The sequence below is a fragment of the Aspergillus udagawae genome (genome assembly GCF_001078395.1).
Source record: "Aspergillus udagawae IFM 46973 DNA, scaffold_1, whole genome shotgun sequence".
In the NCBI taxonomy this organism is placed as follows: Eukaryota; Fungi; Ascomycota; class Eurotiomycetes; order Eurotiales; family Aspergillaceae; genus Aspergillus; species Aspergillus udagawae.
The window spans coordinates 4,594,887-4,611,711 of NW_025091264.1; the positions used below are offsets into that span (position 1 = coordinate 4,594,887).

General features: G+C 50.2%; 7 protein-coding genes across 7 annotated transcripts; 2 read left to right on the plus strand and 5 right to left on the minus strand.

Moving 5' to 3' along the window:
* Positions 1-289: 289 nt before the first annotated feature.
* On the plus strand, positions 290-1,170 carry Aud_001502 (uncharacterized protein; the record flags this gene model as incomplete). Its single annotated transcript, XM_043287000.1, has 2 exons — positions 290-1,051; positions 1,102-1,170. 2 exons carry the CDS (start codon positions 290-292, stop codon positions 1,168-1,170), a joined length of 831 nt encoding a protein of 276 aa, XP_043142935.1.
* A 382-nt stretch (positions 1,171-1,552) lies between these two features.
* On the minus strand, positions 1,553-3,101 carry Aud_001503 (putative neutral amino acid permease; the record flags this gene model as incomplete). Its single annotated transcript, XM_043287001.1, has 6 exons — positions 1,553-1,579; positions 1,643-1,840; positions 1,894-2,108; positions 2,159-2,305; positions 2,360-2,691; positions 2,872-3,101. 6 exons carry the CDS (start codon positions 3,099-3,101, stop codon positions 1,553-1,555), a joined length of 1,149 nt encoding a protein of 382 aa, XP_043142936.1.
* Positions 3,102-3,558: 457 nt separating this feature from the next.
* On the minus strand, positions 3,559-4,971 carry Aud_001504 (uncharacterized protein; the record flags this gene model as incomplete). Its single annotated transcript, XM_043287002.1, has 1 exon — positions 3,559-4,971. One exon carries the CDS (start codon positions 4,969-4,971, stop codon positions 3,559-3,561), a length of 1,413 nt encoding a protein of 470 aa, XP_043142937.1.
* Positions 4,972-6,036: 1,065 nt separating this feature from the next.
* Positions 6,037-7,728, minus strand: Aud_001505 (TPR domain protein; the record flags this gene model as incomplete). Its single annotated transcript, XM_043287003.1, has 1 exon — positions 6,037-7,728. One exon carries the CDS (start codon positions 7,726-7,728, stop codon positions 6,037-6,039), a length of 1,692 nt encoding a protein of 563 aa, XP_043142938.1.
* A 1,094-nt stretch (positions 7,729-8,822) lies between these two features.
* Positions 8,823-10,802, minus strand: Aud_001506 (uncharacterized protein; the record flags this gene model as incomplete). The annotated part of the gene is made up of 8 exons (XM_043287004.1): positions 8,823-8,889; positions 8,975-9,130; positions 9,230-9,267; positions 9,934-10,062; positions 10,119-10,241; positions 10,399-10,464; positions 10,535-10,649; positions 10,768-10,802. The coding sequence occupies 8 exons, from the start codon at positions 10,800-10,802 to the stop codon at positions 8,823-8,825; spliced, it is 729 nt and encodes a 242-aa protein (XP_043142939.1).
* A 386-nt stretch (positions 10,803-11,188) lies between these two features.
* On the minus strand, positions 11,189-13,147 carry Aud_001507 (putative FAD monooxygenase; the record flags this gene model as incomplete). The annotated part of the gene is made up of 2 exons (XM_043287005.1): positions 11,189-12,436; positions 12,497-13,147. 2 exons carry the CDS (start codon positions 13,145-13,147, stop codon positions 11,189-11,191), a joined length of 1,899 nt encoding a protein of 632 aa, XP_043142940.1.
* A 2,058-nt stretch (positions 13,148-15,205) lies between these two features.
* Positions 15,206-16,582, plus strand: Aud_001508 (uncharacterized protein; the record flags this gene model as incomplete). Its single annotated transcript, XM_043287006.1, has 3 exons — positions 15,206-15,249; positions 15,300-15,885; positions 15,947-16,582. The coding sequence occupies 3 exons, from the start codon at positions 15,206-15,208 to the stop codon at positions 16,580-16,582; spliced, it is 1,266 nt and encodes a 421-aa protein (XP_043142941.1).
* Positions 16,583-16,825: the final 243 nt, after the last annotated feature.

Below are 16,825 nucleotides of genomic sequence, written 5' to 3' on the forward strand. Positions count from 1 at the left end.
TACACCTATACCTAGTCAGCGGGCTCCACCACGCTGCAGTGCGTGTTGGACTATTGGACATACTAGAAGGAATTGTCCTAATATATAGCTATATATTCAGCTACTAGATAGTCAAGTCTAATGATGTTGGTGGTTGAAAAGCTTCAAATTAGTATTAGAAGCGGCAAAAATTCGTCGCTCGGGGGTATTCGTCGCTCGGTGGTTGATTACGTTATCTCGGGTTGAATCAATAATAGCTAATATCACATATAAAATTCAAACTGCAATATCAACAGCACGGTTCATCAGCATGCCAGGTCTCACTCTGCATCTCCTTGCTCTTGCTCCCTCCACCACCGCTGAGTCTTTCCTTCGCCAGCTCCGCCAATCCTCCGCCGTCAAGGTCATTCTCGCCTCGCGTCCACGACACATCGTTATTCCTCCCACTCTAATTGACTCCAATCTGCTGACGACCACAAAATGGGACCTTCTTGTTCTCCTGCAACCGGCATCGGTAACCAAAGAAGCAGCCCTTGAATCACTTCCGCCTAACCTACAACCCCTCGTGCAACAAGAGTACCGTCTCGCCGTCGGCATCCCCTCAAAGCTTTTATCCAACTACGATGACCGCGACAAATCTCTCAAACGAAGCGCCTCCTCCATCCCTCTAACCGGCTCCCTGGCTAATGCCCGCCAGAAGTCCTCCTCAAAGAATCTGGAACTCTCGCCAGATCTACTCGCCTTTATGGACACACTCACGCGTACACACGATGGTCCGGTCACCATGCTGAATCTGCTGCATTTCCACCATCCCAGCGGGAAGAAGAGCTACTACCAGTACGGACAGGCTTTCATCCCTGTCGCCGGTAAGCGCGGCGGGAATGCAAAGCTCGTGGGGAATGTGATCAGACCCGCTTCGACCGTCCAGGTCGACTCGCGGGGAAGCGAGGATCGACCAGAGACAGACTGGTGGAACGAAATCTCGCTAGTGCATTACCCGTCTATTAGGCATTTCTGCGATATGCTGGCTGGAGAGGACTATCAGGCGATTAATGAGAAGTATCGCTTGTCTGTGCGTGGAACCTTTTCTTTTCTGATCTCCCTCAGGCTAATGCCGTCCAGGCTCTTCGAGATACGTTCTTGCTTTGCACAACAGAGTTCGACGTGGAGTCTCCAGCTGCCAAACTATAATTTCTTTCATCGGTTTGGTGTATGTGTCATGTCAAACTAAAGACAACAATTTGCTCACTGTCTTTCAATTGTCCAGCCGCCCACCTCATCAGCCATCTCCAGCCTCTATGCGTTACTGGCGCAGGAGAAACTGCCGCCAGCTGACTCTTCGTTGATTGCTCGGCCAGACACATACAGTCCAAGGCCACACTGACCCATCAGTACCAAGATGCGGGAAGGTGAAGACAACTTACCAGACATCCTCCCATTCCAATCAGGATGAAATTGACAATGGTCAAGAATATTTTCCTCGGCGACGAGAACCAAAGTCCCTGGTTGATGAAGAGCCAGAGGGCACCACATAGTCCATCTACGTAATTAGCCAGGCACCTCTCTTCTGGTCTCAAAAGGATACGCACACGAGAACCAACTGCAGAACAGTGACGTCTGAAGTATCGTTAGACATGCAATCACTCGATCATGGGCAACCTACAACCAGGCTCAGCAGGTTATTGAACTGAGGAACTGCTTCTGCAATGACCCAGGCTATCGTCCACAGTACCACCAAGATTGCCACCCAAGTGCCTGTCGATAACAGACTGCGCCGGTGCATATGCTCGGTACCCCGGAACAGACGGACATAAATGTACTTGGAGGCGATATGTCCATTAATCACCCCGGCAATCACAATCTACAATGTCAGTTTCCAGTAGATAAAATTCTATCGTCGTACACTGTTCATACCGTCGGAATTGCAATTCCATACGCAACCTTCGCCATCAATGGGCTGGCTGAGCCCAGTGCCGGTGACGCAACGTGCTGACCAGCAAAGCGGTAGATAACCACCCCGGTGACTGTGTACAAGGTCGTGTTGATGATTTCAACAAAACACAGCGTCTTCGGCCAGTCGGTGGGAGTTTTCATCTCGGAAATGTAGCCAAAAAAGGCTGGATGGGCGGCTGCCGTTGTTGGTCAATGGTCCAGCTGCAGTCAATGAACAGAGGCTTACCATAGGCGAATACGATATCCGTGACTGCGAGAAACGCTCTGTACAGACTAGTCGACCTAGTCACCTCGACCTTTGGATTTTTGTGCGGCCGCTGGACACCAAGCGCAATCATCGTGACCAAAACTGCCGCAACAATACTGGCAAACGCTGCGGTCATCGGTCAGCTGCAACTCCCTTCACTTCTCATATGACAAATCTTACAGATAACTGACAACCATGACATCCTCTTAAACGTCCGCGGCAAGCTCAATATAAGCGAAATCAGCAACCCCACCACCCCGAATACGATGCTGCATGTGCTATGATCTGTCAGTGTGTTCATCATGACAGTAAAAGTGAGAATGTGCCCTCCCATCACAAATACCAGGCAGAGCAGCAGCCCCGTCCCCAGGATCTCGCGCCCGATCCAGCCAAAGAGCACCTCGCCGGCATCAGCAATGCTATGGACACGATGGAATTTCTGCTTGAATTGCCCCATGACATGGCCGGTGTAAATGGTGAGGATAGCAATGCCAACGATGAGTATCACGCCTCTATTATCAATTCATACTTAGTGGTTTGTCTCTCATAAACGGAGACGGAAGACCGACGGGACGATTCCCAGTGTCGCCACCGCGGAGGGAAGCGATAGCATGCCTAGAGATGTTCCCCCGGCGAGCATAACTAGCCACCGGTGTTAGTCCAAGAGGAGGCTGACAGCAGAGGCTGCAAACCTATCGCGCATCTCCTGTTCAAATATTACGTCAATCGGACTTCGTCGGCTTTCTGCTGAACCGGGGCTGACAAACCACCACTCCAACGTGCGATACCTGACCTCTGCACCTTCTTCGTCTCCGAATGGTTCTCCATCTGCAGTTTCGGGTTGCTCTTTGTACGTTTCGCCTTGATTGAGTGTTACCGCCGGCGGCGTTTCGAGGTCAAGGTCTGATGTATCGGGTGACATCTTGCTATTACCCGCTACGACTGGACATCGAGTCGTAAATGGTGCTCCCTTGCAAGGGCTGATATGGCCGTCGTTCTTGCTATATATCTCCAGAGCGAAATAGATGAGTAGGTAACCAGTGATGCAGTGCAACCATTCATTTGGCCACTGCGAAGAAACCTCAAGATGAAACATCATATCTCCAGCCAGTGTTCTAGAGGGGATTAGGTCCTCCTTGCGTGGATGGCGATAGGCCCTTGCATCTACATCCGATTGAGATTCGAACGAAGCATCGTTCTGATAAGGCAGACTTCGTTATATTCCTTGCTTACAATAGATCTAGATTGAAATCATGTTGAGCGAGGAAATAGTAGCTTGTCTTGTAGTATTTGCAAGAACGGGAAATCTGTCTATCCGTCTATCTGTCTCTATCATCTATATCTAAGCCAGGGTATCATCAATCACAATTTCATATCAGTCATTTCATAGTCTCCGGGCACACACGGTCCCGAACGAACAAGCCCACTCCGGCCAGCTCACAAGCCTGGCGCAAGGGTCCCACCATCTCATAAACCCGCGGCTTGATGACCTTTTCACCAGCCGCAGAACCCTCGTATCCGGAATCCTCATATTCCTCCTCATCGTGGAACATTCCCTCGATCTCCAGCTTTTTCAACTCCTTGAAGCGAGGTGACCGCCCACTCTTACCGTCAGCACCGCCACTGCGGGAAGCGCTAAGCAGCGTCCCCAACTGGGTCACCAACATCGCCAGCGAATTCTCCTTGCATCCTTCCACGTACAACGACTCCACTCCAGCCGGCAAGACCTCCGTCAGCGGAACCGACGGCTCAGCCGGGTACCGGATATCCAAAAGGTTCGGCAACCGGATCCGCACGTCCTTCAGGTTCGTGAAATCGGCCAGCGACCCGAACCACTCGTCGTGCGTCTCGTTAGCACCCGCAATGGTGAAGGGGAGATGCACCCCGCAGCTGTCCAGCCAGAGTGTGTGCAAGGTGTCTTTGCTAGCGGACAGCGAGCGGTAGAAGGCAGCCGGCTGGTAGCCCTCGGCGAGCAGATGGCCGTCTGAATGCTGGTACTTGAATGATCGAAGGGCGGAGCAAGCGGCGACAATGCTAGTCATGCCCCTGGCGCCGCTGCTGGAGTTCAAGACGATTTCAGATACCGATGAGGCGGACGATGGCTCTTGCTCTGATTGCGGCTGTTCATATGCGGAGGTCGATTCAACGACTGAATCGACTGTGATGGCGCGCATCAACGGCAGCTGGAAGAATGGAAGTACCTGAAATGGGGCGTAGGTGCCCTTGCTGTCCACGGTGTCGTCCAGATGACCCAAGGAGACGTCTCGTAGAGCACGGAAGGCCGGGTGCGTGTCGAACGGCTTCTCTCGCTGAACGGCCCGCTGCATCATGCGGTCGAGATACTTGTTCTCCTTGGGATATACCAACCGCAACTGCTGTACGTTCCTCACCAGCGGCAAGAGAAGGGCGATCCAGGCCTCTTCGACATCTTGCTGCAGATCTTGCTCCCACTTAGCGTATTCCTCGTCTGAGTGGCTAATTTCTTGTGTCCAAGTGCGAAACACTTCCATCTCCTCTGCAGCCACGCTAGTGCTTTTGTGAGCGTCAGATTGGGTTCGCCACTCGCTGAAATCCAAGGCGCGAACCGCCCGAGCCAGCTCGGGGTGTCGCAACGCGGCACTCAGAAACGAGCGCGTCTGGTTGCAGTCCTTCAGCGCTGCATATCGGTATACAAGTCGATGGAACAGCTCATGAAAATGACGACACACGAAGAGAAGATTGTAGCGGTCTTGATGATCCTCCAGGAACTCCCCGATTAGTAGTAGGACATCGTTGGAGAGGGAGGGTGGCATGGTGCGAATATTCCCTGGTGATGAAATAGCCCGTTCTAGTTCAATCTGAACGACAGCGTCATTCTTAAATGTTACGCCTTGAGGCAAGGTCTTTGACTAAGCTTCAGAAATTTAATCCACCGTGGAGCTTGCCTGGATTTCCACTTCGGGAAGCGGGAGGAGCAGTGCCTGAGATCTCCGCCGACCAATTCGCCAATGGGGATAAAGCAGCAGGCATGTGGGCGGAATTTTTTTCTCCGCTTTTTCTGGAAAAATTAAAAGAGGAAATCTTCATCATTCCTTTTGCGTGGAGAGTGGAGTGTTGTGGATCGTTTGTCAATTGCCAAATCATCACAATTAGAGGGGTACATACACTGTACAGGGTAGTTGGACTAAAAAGTGGTCGTCTCTGACTCAGTCTTGACTGTGTCAGTATTCAGGGGTCAGAATCCATTAATACTGTGGTGTAAATTGGTTCAGGAGATTTGAGCTTGTCTCAATTACACGAGTTGCCCTCTTGGATACCAAGTAGATGATTCACCGTGTACCTGCGTCACTGCACTTTGCAGAAGGCAAGCATTATAAAGTCATGCTCAGCTTTATCCAATAGATTAGTCTTAGTGCAGACAATGACACAAACGTCCTCGGCAAGCCTGCTTTTTTGGGATGTGGATCGTCCACATCTGCAGCACTTATTTATTCTTAGCACTAGTTAGGTTGATCTGACGATCACTCTAGATCTTCATGTCCTTGAAAACTACCAGGGTATTGATGGAATATACATCTCCCGCAAGTAGGCTGGTGGTCATTTATAGGACGGGAAGAGTTCGCTACAAGACTGTCATTGTTCGTTAGGTATGCAAATCCAGCAATCTAACTCACAGGGTGGTGATGGTGATCAACTATACTACTGCGTATGCCAAGAAGGAGGACTCGGACCAGTCATAACTCTGACATGGCTGCTTGGATATGGACATCCGATCGACAGACGCACCTATATCTTGACAGTCATTGGTCAATCATTTCATCATTACGCTGTTCAGAGGAGAGAGAGGTGGATAGATGCTAGACTACAAGAGTGCTTGACTATGTACAGCACTCCTCCTGTCGGCAAAAGCACGAAGACCGAATCGGCACGTCTGCCGTCGCTGCAGCGAGTTTCAATTGCTGCTGTATAATCCTTGCCTCCGCCGAACGACCCAGCCTCGTCAGACACTCGTGATACCCATGTAACGACCACACATTGTTCGGATGCTGCAGGGCCCGCGGCAGGGTATCGTCCATCCCCAGATCGGCACTATACACTGCTGCGGCCTTCTCTACTTGGCCCTGCTCGAGCAAGAGAGCGCCATAGGCATGCCGGCTGGGCTGCATCCAGCCCCATGGCTCGTCATAGGGGAGGCCATCATCCAGCGCGATGGACCGTTGCAGGTGCTCGAAGGCCGCGTCGATATTCCCGCGGCGGTATTCGATCTCCCCGTCGAGCATGGCATCCGCAATATCCAGAATGTCACGGCAGTTGTTGTTGAACAGCACCCGGCTGGGCGGGACACGGTCGACAGATTTGTGGAATATGGCCCGCTCCTTGTCTGCCGCGTCCACTTGTCCGAGGGCAGCATATGCTACACCTTTGGCGTAGTGGATCATTGCCGTAGTCACGCAGTAGAGTGTCTGGTCCTCTGGCAATTCCAGAGCAAGGATGTCCTCCCAGCGCCCGAATCGGATAAGGACGTGCACTTTCACCGCGACGAACCCCTCGAGCCAGTCAGCCATCGGCGGGGACTCGATCCGTAAGAGTTCTTCAGGAATTGACGCCTCCAGCTCTGCTGCCGTGTCCAAGGCCACTCTGGACTGTCCGGCAAACATGGCCGCGTAGATACGGAAATGATAATCATGAGATCGATAGAGGGTATAGAAATTGACGGGGCCTGCACGAGCGAGGAACTTCTCGTCCGCCCGGATGGCCTCCGAGTTGGAGGCCACTGCTCGGCGATAATCGCCACACAGAATGTCCAAATGCGTCGGCATATGATTCAAATGCCCTGCGTCAGGTACCAGGCCCCGCAGGTGGTCGGCGGCCGTCAATGCGGTCTCTGGGGAGCCGGACATCTCCATCAAATGGATGTACAAATGCAGCAGACCTGGATGGCAGAGTCCTCCCTTCTGAGCCAGCGCACGATCGAGGACACGTTTTATGTCTAGGGTACGCGCGTTCGGCGCGGGTTGCCCAGTCTTTATATCCCAGAGCGCCCACGGAGTAAGATTCATCAAAGCATCTGCATACAGCACTGCCACGTCTAGGTCATCTGGGTGCTGTTTGTATACACCTTCCATGGCATCTGCGTAGCCCTGGTTCCAGGATGAGCAGTCCCCCGCCGGCCGGTCATGCGGATACCGATACTGCAGAGCGTCGATCAGAGCTGCCTCTACTGGCGACGCTGTTGTTGCATTTGCCTTTGCATCTTCTGCAGCCCTGCGAGTGCGCCGTACCGTTGATGCGAGCTCCTGCTGGTCGAAGACCTCCCATGGTTTGTTGTAGTTCGGACCAAGGGCGTAAGCGAGGCCCCAGTAAGACATGGCACACTTGGGGTCAATTGCAATAGATTTTTGGAAACAATGGACCGCTTCTTCATGGTTGAAGCCGTATGTCCATATGAGCCCACGGTCGAACCATAGCTGAGCTTGATGATTAGCGGTGCTCACACGTCGGTGATACGATCCGAGGTTGTAGTAGGACTCGGAGGCATCATCTGAAGATCGTTCATGTTGTTTGTTCATTATGAGTAGATGTGATTTTAAACACCCTTAACCATACAATTTCGAAGGACCTTTTCATTTATGCGGACATATTCAAGTAAAGTGCTGAGAAACGAGATGGTGACGAAGTGGGGTAACTCAGCGGGATAATATCTCATGATCCAAGTCGTATATAACCATCCTTGTCTCAGCTTTCCGGCTGCCCTCGAAATGCGTTTGTCATGGCAAGATTCTGACAGAGTCATTCACTGGCTCATCATTTCTGTTCAAGACAATAGTTAGAGCATTGCATGATGCACTTTGACTGCCAGAATATTCCATGAATCGTCAAGAAATCCTCCGACACTGCAAATGAATAGGCAATTAGACATCCTGATATGTAAACACAGAAGCATGTGGTGATATCGAGCAGACATACTATAAGCGTCGACGGGCCTCACTATCAGAGCTCTTGATGCACTGAGGGAACTCTAAATGCTGAACCGTACTCCAACCGAAGTGGCAGAAACGCTCCATGAGTCAATTCACATAATTGAAAGCACCGGTTGCGTCACGCATCTAAAAGTGCTCAGGAAACCTGACCCTCGTTATGTACATTGGAAGCTCAGGTCGAGATGAATCAAGTCAACTTCAACGGTGTTGGTTGGGTGCACGTTGTTGCGCTGGTTAAGATCTCATGTCGACACATGATCCTGTGCAGCACTTTCATTCAATCACAAAGTGAACTTATCACCCATCCATTACTTACTGTCGAAAGATGTTCAAGAGGCTTCGTATTATCCATACGATTATATGATGGGTATTACCATACATAACTGGAGGAAAAGACAAAAAGCAAGCCTATGTCTAATAAATCACACAGAAGGTCTCTCTCGTTCTCTACCCAGCCTAAATCTGCAAACCATATTCAAAAGCAGTGGTTAAAAACGCCTTGTACCAGAGATATCAGAGAACAAACAGAGACCGAGGCTTGCCGTAGACCTGTTAATCAATTGGTGTATGGCCCTTCCTCTTTTTCGCGACATTTGCCTCGTCTAGGAGCGATTCCGTCGGTATAGGTATCCTCTTCCTCAGTCGGAATTCCATAAATGACGTCCATTGACGTCTTCTCTTCTCTATCGCAGTCCCAAATCCGTCATCTCAACGCTGTCTGCCGATCCCATCCAAAGAATGTTGTTACACCTGGTTCGTGTCAGTCAGGACATATCAGAAAAGAGCCTGAAGCGCTTTTGTAGCGCATCAAGCGGCCAAATAGTTCGAAACGTACCGAATCAGCACAAGACCAAGTGTACCCGTGTTCTTTCCATCGAGAAACTCCTCCGTATCCCTCAGGAGGACGTTCATGTACGAATCGATGCTTTCCAGCTTGCCCTTGTACTCTGTCTGACCCCACTTGAGACGGATGATGACCTCGGCGCCGACCCTAGAATGCTGTATTAGAAAATGATATGTCCATTCGGTCGTACTGGATAGAGATAAAAGGCGCAATCGGAGGGGTACTGGGTGAGTTGGGAAGCCGTACCGAGCTTGCAAAAAAGGCCGGGGGTTAACTGGTTGGAACTGTAGATTGTGTCAATCCATGTCAATAACGAATTCCGCAAAGCTGGAGCAAATGGGGAGGAACGAACACTCATCGTTGCGATGTGAAGCGCCTTGCGATTGATTCACCAGGAATCTGAGATGTACGACACAGGGAGGCCCTTCAAAAATTGGGGCAGTATGTATAGTGTGCAATGAGACTTGATCGACCAGCTGAAAAGAACGAATTATCCGAATTGAAAGTGCTGGACTGGTCGCGTGTTGAGATGAAAAGTGGTCGGAGCTACCGCATTACGCCCAGTCGACCTCTGAAGGTTCCTACACCGCGAAAATGTGATGCTGCTGGACGCGGCTATCAACCAATCAAATGGCGAGCTGCATCACCGCCTTGAGAACATCTCTTGGACAACAAAGAAGTCAAAAAGAAGGGAAAAACAAGTCGATGACTTGAATTGAATAGGTTCTAGTTTTACCAGATTCATGATCCCCTTGCGAAATCGTCAGAAGAAATGTCGATTGAGAGTAATGTGTCCGCCGCAGGCTTCTACATAAGAAACACATTTCACGACGCGACAAATGAAGGAATCAAAAGCTACGAATGAGCTAAAGATACTGAGATAGAATGCTACAGAAAAAAATCCCCTCAGTCGTGAAGTCGTTGGCTTGTACATTTCAACCTCTTCCCACCTCCCAGCTGATTTCCTTGATGGAGACCTCCTCGCCGGCTTTCTCGTCATAATCATACCATTCTCCCTCAGACAAATCTATACCAGTGAAAGACGTGGATGATTCAATCCCCTTTGCCTCCCATTCTCCCTGCGCATCCATCATCAGAAATCTAGCCCGGCTCAAGAAATGAATGTTAAACTTACATCAGGCTTGAATTCTGTGAACTCCAGTCCACGACAGTCGATCTCGATCACTTTGCTGCCCTTGCGCTTCTCATTCCCCTCATAGGCATGCGGACCGTTGACGATCGAAGCGGAATGGGTTTTCTGATTTCAAATGGTTAATGAATAATCTCATAGAAAGCTTGCCTACAATCCATATCTCATTATCTCCTTGGGCCTCGTAAAACCGACCGCAAGAACAAACGAGATGGCTTTTAAAGGCAAGCCGAGCAGAGCAAATTATTGCTAGGAAGAGACCAACCTGGCAAAGCCTGCATTTCCACACAAAGTTGGCCTCGCCCCGACTTCCAGGAATCTCGTGTTGCTCCTGCATCAGTAGTTAGTACAGTGCTGACCGCTGTCTGTAAAGAGGAGTGTCGTGTGCTTTGAAAACTTACAAAGCGATTGAAGCTGACCCAGTTTGGATGCACCTCACGGCAAGAAGTGCATTGTACCTTGAAGGTGTAGAAGTATGGCTGTTCCTCCGTGTCCTGTGGCCGAAGGTCGGTGACCCTACATTCATTGATGAGCTACGGTCATGATTTAGGCGTGCGGGGAAACTGATATAGGCAGAGACAGGCAGATCGAGGGAAGTATGAAGGATATATATGACCCGCTTGTTTTATCTTACCCTGTAAGTTCAGCAGAGAGGAGAAGCGAAAGCATTTTGGTGTGATTTGAGTCTTATTAGGCTTTGTCAAACAGAATCTTGCAAGTGAGAAACGTGAGGCAGAGGTCTTTAGGTGGGTATGTTCTGTGCGGGGTGATTGGTGAGGGTGATGTAGTTCTAGAAATTCCATCGTCTTCGGTCCACTGCCTTACTGATAAGATTGACCGCCCAGATACACCCACTGCAGGAATTCTCATATGTTACTGAAAGCTTTATTTTGACTATCTACTACCTAAAAGTGACAAGAAAAGCGGGTTTATGGATATCAACGCCAGTAATGCAAGTCGTCATCGCTCGTCCAGAACGAATCATAAGACCGAAAGGAAACAACAATGGACACATCAAAATTAAGATACACAGCATTGGATCTGAATAAATCAGCTTACAGACGGCTTTGCTGGTCCTGGCCAAGAGGCTTTGTGGAGAAGGAGTTGAAGTATGCGTTGAGAGCATCAACAGTGCCGCTGCCTTCCACCAATTGAACGGTGCAGGCAACGTGGCTGTCAGGACGAGTGACAACAACACCTCCCTTCTCGGGGTCGAAGCCAAGCTTCTCATGGGCGGCAAACTTGGCGAGAGGCACGCGCACGTCGGGAACGTCGTCGGCGTAGATATGGTGGTGGTAATCGCGGAGGATCTGAGGGATGGCCTCCACATCAACCTCGTTCTTCTGAGCAGCGTAAATCAGGCAGATAGAGAACAGCTTGGAGTGAGGCAGATGGTGCTCAAAGAAAGAGATCTCATCGATGCGTCGGTAAGAAGACAGGAATGACCGCTCCTTTTCAAGGTTGGCACCAAAATCCGTGATCGCCTTCTTGGTGTTCGCCTGTTTACCGGCGAAGATGAAGATGCGGAATGCTCCATTTGCAGGGATTTCCTGCTCGAGGTGAACAAAGTTGGCATCCGCCAAGCGGGTCACAGTGGTGGGAGTAAAGGCGCGGCCAGGAGTCAGCCTAACGTCAGGGATGTTGAACAGAGGCGACTGAGCGGGATGGCTTGGACTCCAGTTGAAAACATTGGGCTTGTAAGCAACGCCGTACCCGGAGGTGAACTCGCAGGAAGACTTGAAGGTCTTGACAAACTCGTCCTCCTCACCACCAGCGGCGGCCTGGGTGTGGCTTGCGGATCCGACTTCACCGGCTGTTGGGCGACGCTTGGAGAAGAGGGCGGCATACTTGTTGTCGAAGTTCAGCAGCCTTTCGGCAATGTCCTTGCGCTCGCTCTCGTAGGTGCTCAAAATGGAACGGTCGGCCAATCCAGATTCAACAGCGTGGAGCTTCCAAGCCATGTTGAGTGCATCGTGGAACGCTGTGTTCATCCCCTGACCAGCCTTAGGGCTGTGGGTGTGGCAGGCATCGCCTCCCATAAAGATACGCTCGTCCAGTGTATATCTCTCGGAGATACCCTGACCGATGGGGTAAACAGAGTACCACTCAACGCGGTCCCACTCCAAAGTGTATGGCTTGAGAATCTTCTTTGCCGTCTCCTGGACTTCCTCAGCAGTGGCGGTCTTTCTTGGGTTGAAGTCAGGATCGGAGGAAGAGGCGATCTGGACATAGAGACGGACCATGTTGTCCTCGCGGGGGATAACCATGATGGAGCCGGCGTCTGAGTGAATGGTGCACTTGGTCTATTATAAAACGAATTAGTAACTGAAGCCATTTTTCTGCCATTGAAGAGTTATTCTTACCTCAATATCAGGGAAGTTTGTTCTCACAACTCCATCCATGACACCCCACACGTAAGAGATGGGATCCTTGTGATGGATCTTGATGCCGAGCTGCTCTCTGACAAAGCTGCGAGCGCCCTCGCCACTGAAGAGGTACTTGGTGCGAACGGTCTCGATGACGTTTGTATCAATGCTCTTGAGCGACACCTGGACGGGATAGTTCTTGTCCACGCCATCGTTCTTGAACGCGATGATAGTCCAAGGTCTCTCAATTCTTGTGCCAGCCTTCTCAATCTCGTCAATGAAAACTCTCTCAATCTTGCCCTGGTGGACGAGGGTAGTGAAAGGGTATCTTGTGTCAATGAATCGAGGGCAGCTGGGCCAGCTTCCGGTGCGATTGATACCCTTGCCTTCAGGAAGAGGATCCCAGAAAGCGACATCGTACACCTTAGCTGGCTTGTAAGCCATGATCTGACGCTTCAGACCCAGGTTCCGGAGAATCTCCGTTGAGCGAGGCTGAATCCCATCGGCGCGGCCGGTTGCGGTAGGCACCGGGCGATTGTCGATGTGCTTCACTTTGTAGCCCCAGCGGGACATGCAGAGAGACAGCAGAATACCAACAGGGCCGGCGCCCACGATGACAATGTCATATTTCTCCTGTCCGTGTGTCATCTTGGTCAATTGACTTGAATATCCTTAACTGTTGAGTTTGCGGGAGGAGGATGAGGGTCCGCCAATGACGAATCCAAGCAAGGAGTGTGTACACAGAGAATACTCGATAACACGGTATCACCCGTATAAAAGTAACCTTGGATCTAAGTAAATGAGATAGACAAGACACAGAGAGGTAAAATAAACCATTTCCAACAGGGTAGTAGGCGCTCATATATAATTCGAGGCAACTGAGGGAGCGGGCCAGTGAACCGTTTCAGGCAGGCAAGCAACGGACCACAACGGCATTCATATTCGGCTGGATCGTAGAGAGCAAGCCAGGGATGTGGCTCAGAGGTCATAAGCGACCCTAAGCAGCAACGCACAGGCAGGCTTAGTCCAGCAATCGAACTAGAGGGACTTCCCTGTAATTGGAGATTGCGGGACGTGTGGGCGTGGATGGGAGCTGGGTCTGCGGGGAGGGTGAAAGGCAGATGGTGAGTGGTTGGAAGGAATGGAGGAATGCCGTGGTCCATTCCGAGCATCTGAACTTGGCTGCGGCTAGCAGGTCGGCAAGTGGAGAGTCCCACGTGACTCGCGCACTCGGCAGCATCCCCCGGGACTTCTGGGCGATTTACCATGTCTCTGATTGGCTCCCCAGCAATGCCGACTGTATTGCCATTACTTTAGCTACGACGTATGAGCTGCTTGAGCTTTGAAGAATATCTACACCGTCTGAGGATCTTGAACCCGATTGGCCTTTTAAATAGTCCGTTGTCCTGGTGCTCAGGAGGATTTCCGGTGCATAAATCAACGTTAGCCTCGAGTAGAATTGCGTCTGATTCCGAGATGCCGCTCTATGCGAACCAGCAACCTTCCCAGACGTCCTTGAGATACCGTCTCAATTACCACAAGTCAGGTCGTAGGCACTTGAACTGATGTCCACCCTCATTTTCAACAACTCCGAAGACCGCCTACCTCTCTTCGACGTGCGGGTATGGTGTGCTTAGCATACATTTGGCGGCTGTCTAGCCGCGTTTTCTAGTAGTAATGTCTCTTCCCCAGGCATTGGAGTTCGGCTTCCCGGGGTATTTTGCCGCTTTGAGGAGACATTCTACGACATGGAGTTCGGCTTGCTGGATATTCGCGGCTAATCCAGTGGGAGTTGCCAGATTTCTGTTAACATCCTCGTCGCCAATTGTCGCATTCTGGGTCTCCTTTCATCAGCGGATAAGAATACCTGCTCCCAGTCATGTATAGACGTCTAAGTTAAGTAGTGAATATCATTGTCGAAGCTCACTTCGGATTCACTTTCGCCTAAAGAACTCCCAGACTTAATCCTGCTGTTTTGGGGCGTTTTGCAAGATCATGAATCACAAGACAGTACAAATTGCGCAACTCAAGGCCTACATCCATTAGTAATTGTTGGATCTATAGTAAGTGTTTTTGTAATAGTGTGCCCTTTGGTGAGAACTGAGCGGTTCCTGAAGCTCCCTGAGTCCATCTCTACTCACAGGCAAAGGGACGGAATGGCTCCACCTCCTATACTGGATCTACATCATGATTTACAAACAATGGGACAATAGAATTGTTCTATAGCTAAGAGAAATCGTTGACTATAAATAGAGAAAAGAAAGGGAGAAAATTTTTAGCAATCAAACTATAACCTTACTCCGAATAAGCATTCCCTAAGGCTATTTACACAATGGACAGAATGCTATTGTTGCGAGTCCACTATCATTCACCTCAGAATTTCCAGAATAGGACGCCAGCAACTAGCAAACAAAACTATTTTAGCCTGAGCAGATTGGCTTGAATAGATTCCTCGCACTGACAATAGCATTGTATCCAGCCAAATGAGATGATGACTTTATCAATAGACAATAAGATGCCAACTACCACGAGGCTATATCAGTCCCCCTATGTCTTCTTCTCCTCGAAGAATCTTCTTTCGAAAGTTATATCGAGTCTCCGTATATGTCTTCGCTTGCACTTCCTCTGCACGTACATCAACTTGTCTCTGGTATCAAGCAGTACTACGGTGTCAATTCGATCCCACGTTCATAACGCTTCATCACCATGAGTGACGAAACCTACGAAGTTCCCATCATGCTGAGCCCAGAGTATGATCCTTGTGTCCATTGGAAAATGAAAATATGCTAATTGTCTGAAGTATCCATCTCTCGTATGAGGATATCGCCAAGCTCAATCCCTTCTATGAAAAATATCGGGAATTCTGGAACACCTCTCCTGATACCACAGCCACCACACTCTCTTCTCTGGATACTTCATCCAGATCCCCTTCTTTGCAGTCAGTTCACGCTAGCACTGTTGCACCATCGTCTCCTCTTGATATCTCATCTTCTCCTTCGCTGCACTACGCTGAGCCTTGTGCTGGTCTCCACCTTACCGCAAAGCTCGATGTCCCTCTGCACAAAGGAATTCAGCGCAAGCCATCCGTTAGGGTCTACGACGAGGATATTGCCGCAAGTCAGCAAGCCACGTTTGTGCTTGAAGGGTACAGCAACCACTCCCTGTCGCCTGTGGATAAAGCAACGGAAATATGTGATTTCCATTCCATTGATCGTCATCACTTCGGCGACTCGACTCGACAAGTGCGATCCTCGCACAAGAAGCTTTTCGGAACAAATGGCTGGCTCGGCCACGCCGACGACTTCAACACTGCGCCGCTCAAGAGACAAAAGTCGAAGATCTTCCGAGATTTCGGAAAGAAAATCAAGCATCATGTGGGAGAGATTGTAAGTGCTCACAGTTACTTTCTGATACTATCACGTACAGTCTAACTAATATGATTGACAGGCTGAGGATATGGCAAAGGCTTGCCCAAAGACATTCGCCGGTGCACCACGCCGGCCAAGGATCGTTCCTGAGTCAGCAGTTCCCATCTCTCTGGACCCTCCTACACAGGCCAGACTGTACTCGGAGATGGAGGTTATGATCTGCGTGACCGCAAACACATTCCTCGTTCGACAATACGAAGCCAGCCGTATCTCAGATGAATCAATCAAAAAGGTTACCAACTTCTGGGGCTCCAAGAACAGGCCTCAGGTCGTCGAATTTCAGTTCGATCAGGCCACTCAGCGTCGACTGATCTTGTCCAATATCCGAACCCTGCGCTTCAACGGGGAGAGCTCGACCAACCCCATCCTTCTACACTCCAATCTTCACAACTGGAAAGCAGTTGTGAAGGAGATGAGTGTCCGCACCTTCTGCGCCCCGGACAGTGCCATTCGGAAACACATGCACGACATCCAAAAACTCCTCGACATGCTCGGTGCGCACGATGCTACATTGCTTGCTTTCGAAGAGCTCCAGATGAGCACATTAGCCTTGATGAGGCACCGTCGACAGTTGAACTATCATCTTGAGCGAAGCAACAGCACCTTCTCAGGCTCGAGCAACGGACCCACAGAGAGCAGTCGGATCATGCACTAAACTGAATTTGCTTGGAACGAGTGGAGTTATGGCTCGACAACACGGCGAGCAGATCAACAGTTGACTCTTTATGACTTCGAGGTCTTCGCTGATTTATTTGTGCTTTTCTCTCCTTTTCCAACCCTCATGTTGGCGTGTACGTTATTAGGGTCTGTTTAGCGTGGCCTGGCTTTTCTTCGATACCCTCTTATAGTGAAGCACTGAGAAAATCGATTATTCTGACGAGAATCTTCATCGGAGCTC